The sequence below is a fragment of the Neoarius graeffei genome, chromosome 28 (genome assembly GCF_027579695.1).
Source record: "Neoarius graeffei isolate fNeoGra1 chromosome 28, fNeoGra1.pri, whole genome shotgun sequence".
Taxonomy (NCBI): Eukaryota; Metazoa; Chordata; class Actinopteri; order Siluriformes; family Ariidae; genus Neoarius; species Neoarius graeffei.
Genome location: NC_083596.1, coordinates 26,628,972 through 26,636,308, shown reverse-complemented (window position 1 = coordinate 26,636,308; position 7,337 = coordinate 26,628,972). Strand labels below are relative to the sequence as shown.

At 45.7% G+C, this 7,337-nt stretch overlaps 1 protein-coding gene across 2 annotated transcripts; it reads right to left on the bottom strand.

Annotated features, from left to right (window-relative positions):
• Positions 1–1,157: 1,157 nt before the first annotated feature.
• LOC132875561 (uncharacterized) lies at positions 1,158–6,701 on the bottom strand. Of its 2 annotated transcripts, none has more exons than XM_060912425.1 (2): positions 4,451–6,701; positions 1,158–4,179 (listed from the first exon to the last, which is right to left on the bottom strand). In XM_060912425.1, exons 1-2 carry the CDS (start codon positions 5,739–5,741, stop codon positions 4,058–4,060), a joined length of 1,413 nt encoding a protein of 470 aa, XP_060768408.1. In that variant the 5' UTR covers positions 5,742–6,701; the 3' UTR covers positions 1,158–4,057. The 2 variants fall into 2 exon arrangements, with proteins under 2 accessions (XP_060768408.1, XP_060768409.1); XM_060912426.1 differs by having other exon boundaries at positions 4,061–4,179; positions 4,497–6,700.
• Between the last annotated feature and the right edge of the window lie 636 nt (positions 6,702–7,337).

Genomic DNA, 7,337 nt, shown 5'->3' with positions numbered 1-7,337 from the left:
TGGCAACTTGTCCAGGGTGTACCCCGCCTTTCGCCCGTAGTCAGCTGGGATAGGCTCCAGCTTGCCTGCGACCCTGTAGAAGGATAAAGTGGCTAGAGATAATATGACCACAGAACAGTTTTCCACTTTGCCACAGTCCATTTTAAATGAGCCTTGGCCCAGAGAAGACGTCTGCGCTTCTGGATCATGTTTAGATATGGCTTCTTCTTAGAACTATAAAGTTTTAGCTGGCAACGGCGGATGGCACGGTGAATTGTCTCATCTCATCTCATTATCTCTAGCCGCTTTATCCTTCTACAGGGTCGCAGGCAAGCTGGAGCCTATCCCAGCTGACTACGGGCGAAAGGCGGGGTACACCCTGGACAAGTCGCCAGGTCATCACAGGGCTGACACATAGACACAGACAACCATTCACACTCACATTCACACCCATGGTCAATTTAGAGTTACCAGTTAACCTAACCTGCATGTCTTTGGACTGTGGGGGAAACCGGAGCACCCGGAGGAAACCCACGCGGACACGGGGAGAACATGCAAACTCCACACAGAAAGGCCCTCGCCGGCCCCGGGGCTCGAACCCAGGACCTTCTTGCTGTGAGGCGACAGCGCTAACCACTACACCACCATGCAGCCCACACCAATAACATGCTACGGTAAAAAAAAAAAAAAAAAGACTACAACTCATTTTATAGCTCAGAAATTCATACAAGACCAGCTACCATCGTAACATTCTGTAATAAATCGCAGATTTATAACTAAATTTTTATATGGCGTAGTGATTTTAAGTTACTACTTTTGGTGAGGTAGTGACCTTGACCCTGAGGCTTTCCGTTTAGATCAAAACACACGATCGTACTGGTTTTGGGTATGCGGAAAATGGAGTTACAACGGTGATCAAATATTTTGCATGATGTTCTATTACAGTTATGATTATTCTGTGAGCGCACCAATCCTTAGGTATATAAAGTTACAACTTAACCTCCTAAGACCTTGTATGGCATGTATTTTTAATTTCTCTTTGCTATTTGGGCTGATTGGCACCTGATGAGTGTAAAAACAAATAATTATCTTTTTACATGATGTAGTTTCTGAGAAAAATGATGTCCACATATGAGGACTTTTGTTTTAGATTTCAATAAAACACAATGAAGTCACAATTAAGTAATGATGTGCAAAACTCTATTTTGTGCCTGAACACAGCAGCATTTTTCTTGAGTGCAAAACAAAAATAGAAACAACAATTGTGCCCTTTTGAGCAATATGGCTCATTTAAAGTGCTGCTTCAACAGTTGCACAAAGACAAAGTAAAAAGCAAACATTTTGTATTGTTACTGTTCATTTAAATTTCTGAACACTGCATGAAACATTTCACTTACACTCCAAAACTGCTACTTCAAACTTTTTTTTTTCCCTATGGGAACATGTTTACACCTGTGTGTGAAAGGCTGTGTAACAGTTGCGATCTGCCTGTAAGCAGAGGAACAGCTTGCATGTAACACACTGCACTCGAGTTTTCCCTGAGCAGCCTTTGGCTCTGCAGCGCGCTGCATTCTTCATGTTTACCATCTCTGGCAGATGTGCATTAGCCCTCCTGCGGAATGAGACATGGGGCAATGCCTTCACTGGACGCTTTTTCCCTTGGAATGACACGTCTGGGTCATCTTCCTGCTCTGAAAAGTCAGAGTTGTCATTGGCATGCTGAGCCAAGAAGGTCATGGCCACTTCCATACGAAATTCAAGGAACTGCATGATGTTCTTCTTTGGTGTGCCACATACAGTGAGGTCTTTGCAATACAGTAGCCAGCTGTTGGCTAAAGCCAGATCTGTAAAGTGCATTAGCATCCGCAGCGTCCATTTCTTTGTACGGCCACTCATGCGATAGTAACTCATCATGCTATCGACAAGGTCAACTCCACCCATCTTGGAGTTGTATTCACGGATGATATTTGGTCGCGAGATGATCACATATCGTTTCAGCTTTTTGTCCCATCTCTGGCAGTAGTCTTCTGGTTCTCTATCATGAACTGCAGACATCATCAATACCAGTTTATTGTCATACCACTTCACCACGCAAATCTTTCCATCCTCAGTGCTAACTTGTGCTGAGGTACCTCTTCCATCCTTTTTCATTCTTTTGTCAGTTGGTAGCTTCTGTACTGCTGCAGCAACCCGATTCTTCATAACTGTACCAGTTACATACACCTGCTTCTTCATCATGTGTTCCACACCTTGGATGGATGTGAAGAACCGATCACAGTAGATATTTGTATTAGGATGCAGAGTTTGAGACAGAAAATCTATAACCAAGCCTCCCAAACCCAGATCCCCTGGTTCTTCAACCTGCTCAAGGAGTGCATCTGCACCTTGATAAATGTCAAAATCCAGCACAATACCATCTGCTGTTGCACAAACAGTTTTTTATGCCAACTGGACTTGGTTTCATTGGCAGATATTGTTGGCACGGACAAGCTCCTGTGAATGGAATCATCTGCTCATCAATGGAAATGCATTCTGGTCGAGCCTGAGATTTGCAGCCTTTCAGAATGCGGTTCAGAAAAGGCCTCACCTTCCAGAATTTATCACACTCTCTCAGATCCTCTGGAACATCATCATCAATGAGCACTTTGAGTGATCTCCTCAGTCTGAAGAATCTGTCATGTGTGAACTTGTCAGTGATGGCAGGGAATTTAAAGGTTTTGGACCAGTACATCCTGATTGCAGGATACGGTACGCAAGACATCAAAATACAGGCACCAAAAAAATGATATACAGTAAGCCCTCAGTATTCACGGGGGTTAGGGACCGAACATGGCCGCGAATAAGCCAAAATCACGAATACTTGTAACCCCCCCCCCCATAAAACTGCTCACAAATGCTTATTTTGATGTCTAAAACACTCCCTATACCCTAGGCCAGGGGTCTTCAATCCTATCCACAAAGGGCCAGTGTGGCTGCAGGCTTTCATTCCAACCAAGCAGGAGCTACACCTGATTTCACTTGTTTAATCATTTCACCCTCGTCTCCAGTCAACAATCAAGTGAGCCTCCAATTTGGCTGTAATGAAAGCCTGCAGCTACACCGGCCCTTTGCGGATAGGATTGAAGACCCCTGCCCTAGGCTATGATCCCAAACCGTAGTGACAAGCCACTGCCGCAAAACTCTTCCCTTCCTTTAGCATATCGAGAAGTCCTACCTTCTCCTGCAGCGTCATTACCTTCTTCTGGAGCTTAGGTTCCTTGGCAGGAGCCTTAGAAGATGCAGAGCGTTTAGGAGCCATTGTAGGGCGTAAAAATTATTCAAAAATACCAAGAACGCACAACACGTGAACAAGTCTGAACTACGGGAACCGCAAGACTGTACAATGCACTCATTCGTATCAGCCAATGAGCAGCAGCCCGCCATTCAAACTTCAGCCAATAGCGAGCGAGCATTCGGCTCCGAGAATGTAGCAGTGCGTAAACGTTCGCAGTGCGTAAACGTTCCATATGTTCGCCGCAAATGACCGCGAATCGCTGAGATTTCCGCGAATGTATAGGAGATATGTTCTATATAAAATCCTGCGAATACTGAACCGCGAATAGGCGGGGGTCTACTGTATTTCATCAGTGGATGTGTTGAGTGGGTTCCCACTTCTAGCCAGTGATGTAGCATTAGAGCAATCTGCAATCATTTTCATCAAATCTTTATCAATATACTGTTCTATGTAGTCCAGTAGGGTCCAGTTCTCTCTGTCCTGCACAGTTTCCTCCTCATGCTCAAACTGGGCTTGATTTGGTGTTAGTGAAGAAGCCCTCCATCGCATCCCATGCCCTTTCTTGGACTGTTCTTGATGGCTTGGTCCTGGTGTTGTTTCTTCAGGGACATTGTTTGAGACATCAGCCTCATCTTGCTGTGTCCGAGAGCGATGTCTAGGAGTGCATGATCTGGCAATGTCACGATCTGAACGATATCCTTCATATTCATCACGGAGACGTTTACGTCCCCTGATAAGCTGAGAGGGCTGTGGAATGGGGTCCTCATACCCACTACTGTCCTCCTCACTGCTGCATGGCTCCTGTCATGGGGGTTGATATTCAGCGTCCCCTACGGGATCATCGATGTCTGACAAATCTTCCACCTCTGAGTTGTCTCCACCAATTAACCCCAGTAACTCCAGTGCTTTTGACAGAGAATAACGCTCTGGAAAAATACATCATGAGAAAAATCTAATTAAAAATTATGTAGATTTATTCATCAAACATGCTATATCTGCTTGTACTGTAGTAAACTATTGTTTTTTGTCTAAATCATCCCAAAATACAATTTCATTCTCACATTTTGTTGCTAGCATAATATGACTCCCTCTGTCCACATTTGTGGACATTGTCAACAAACTAACAAAACTAAGTTCGCAAGTCCACATATGTGTACATCATGTTTAGTGACATAGTAAATCGTTACAGTTACTAACTTTTGTAAAATTTGACTTCCATAACAAACATTGTTTGTTCTCTCACTTGTTCTTTCAACAAGTCCTGGCCGAGGCGCATTTTCTTCCTCTTCTTGGAGAAGTTCACTGCAACCATGACATGTAACTTGTCATCGTCGATGGTGTAGCCGAGGCCCAGGGCTTTGTTATCCTCTTCGGTGAGTTGGTTTGGCAGGATCATGGTGTTTGACTCGATCTTCTCACCTCTCGACTCGCTCCTCCCACTTTGATCCGAGTAGATCCAGGGCTTCATGAAGAACCCTCCTGCTTGAAGGATCTGCTCAATGTTGGATGTAAGGCGTTTCAGGTGGTCGAGGTTGTTGTGGGAAGTCAATATGTCATCGACATAGGCATCCTCTTCGAGGACACATCTGTCCTCTTTGAAGTGGTTGAATGAAGGCAGGCTGGCGGTCTCTCGCATGGCAACTTGGGCTATGCAACCAGCAGGTTTGTCTCCAATGTTGACTCTTGTTATGGCGAATTCTTCGATCTCTGCATCTTCTGTGTCACGCCACAGAAATCTGTGCAGGTGGACTTCTCTTTCTTCAAGCCAGACAGAGTTGTACATTTTGCGGATGTCCCCTAAAGCTGCGAAGACACCAGTACGGAACCTCAGCAGGACACCTCTGATCGGGTTCAGGACGTCAGGGCCTTTGATCAGGATGTCGTTTAGGCTGAGGCCACTGTACTTCTGGCTGCTGTTCCATACTAGTCTCACTGGGGTGGAGACTGAATGTGGATTTGGGGCTATCAGGTGACTTATATACCACACTGGCCCGGTCCAGCTTTGCAGAACCTCTTTGGACAGCTTCACTGCAGCTCTGCGGCTCACCATTTCGTGGACTTGTGAGGCGTAGGCCACTTTCCACTCCGGTTCCTTCGCCAGCTGCCTCTCAGTTCTGCGGAACGTGGCTTCAACTGCTTTCTTGTTGTTGGGAAGAGATGCTGGGTCTTCTTTCCATGGGTACTTGGCGTGCCAGTGTGGTTCAGGTCTGTGGTGGTCTCCGGCCACATAAGTCAAGCCGTCCCTCACCATCTCCATCTCCCTTTCTTCGGCCAGTGTCATTTCTTTCCCACCAGGCTGACAGTTCCCGCAGCGACATCCTCCACATCTCGGTTCACAAGCTGCTCCAATGCTTTCCCATTTCCACCACTTCAGGAAGTCTCTGTTGCTAGTGGCTGTGTTGGACTGGGAGCTAGGATGTCTGGGAGACTGGCGGGAAACTGGGACTTTGCAGGTGAGTTCGGTGTATCTGACAGCTGCAGTGCGCATGGATCTTGCAAAGTGAGTCTTGGAGGTGTGGGCCGTTAAGGTGACTTCTTCAAAGAGGTCCGGGTGTGTGCCTCCAATGGTTTTGCCAAGCAGGCCATCCCAGAGCACCAAGTCACCGACGGAACGAACCTTCTGGGGTACCAGCTGCCCTTCTTTGTGGCTGATGAGGAGTTGGATCTCCTTTGGTCTTGCCAGATCTTCCAAGGAGATGTCTGAGAAGATTTTCTGCAGTTTTTTCGCCGGGACATGTCTGTGGACTTCCGCTATTTTGTCAAGTCCATAGCAGATGAGTTGGTGTGTTTTGAGTGTGCCCCTTGGGGTGCTGACTCATATCTTCAGCAAATAGTGCTTGGTTGCAACAGACACCTTCATCCCTCCAATGCCATGAATCTCCAGCGTAACGTCTTCACTTCTCAGGTTCAACTTGCTCGCAGCTTTGTGCGTTATGTAGTTTGTGTCTGCTGCCAGGTCGATGAGGGTCCCGACACTCTGTCTGTCATTGGCAGTGACATTGAGGAGCATTAGGATGACTGGGTACTCAGTGAGGCAGTGTTTATCTAGAAGACCTCTCTCAGCAGCACTGGAGTTGAATGCCCTGGATGCTATGTTGCAGAAGGCATCTCGACACTGTTGTGCCAGCTCTGGTGTGAGTTTGGAGAGGAACTGCTCCTGGGTGTCAGTGAGTCTTCTGCCCTCAGCCCTCACTGGACTGAACTTGGGTGTTCTTTGGGACTGGGGTCTGAAGACTCAAGTCAAGTGTATGTGAGCATCAGGGTTTCCCACACTCGAAAGGGAAGGACTCGGACACAGGATTCCACTCGTCTTGTATTTTATTGGTTTCAGTGGAACTGACGTTAGAATCAGAAGTAGAATCAGAGGTAGAATCAGAAGTAGAAGCTAGAAGCTTGGAGCTTGAAGCCGAAGCTAGAAGGTGAAAAACCTTTAAACATACAAACATAAAATAAATGTATGAATAAATGCCTGTTTTTCTACAACAAAGCATGTGTGAATAAATGCTTGTTTTTCTATAACAAAGCCCAAGTTAATTAGGCAACAATATATAAATATTTATGTATAAGGTAAATTAAGTATATTTTAACCATTTTTAATCATTCAGGTAATATGTTGCTGAACAAATATAAATGAACAGAAAACCAGTTTTAAACTAAGAACCATTTTAACCATTAGCCCTTTCACAGGCAGTTTAACTGAAGATATTTTACTACACGCCACTGATAAAGAAAGTTTAAACCATTAAACCAATCACAGGTAAGGAACAAACATTTCTCATGCCCACGGATTACTGCGAGCGCAGCGTTTGCATATAAAAAAGTTCAGTGGGTTTACCGGTAGCCTTTTTTGTCCTTTTTTCCCTGATGTGCTGTAAAGTTTGTGTTAGTAGTGAATTCTCTTTGCAACTGCTGCGCTGCTGCTTCGTTACAAACTGAATGTCAACGCTAGTTAGCAGGGCAGCGGTCGTTCTAGAACGATAGTTCTAGAACGACCGCTGCCCTGCTAACTAGCGTTGTGATTGGCTGCCCTGCTAACTAGCGTTGTGATTGGCTGCCTGTTCAGCACAGCGTGCGTGCGGTGGTA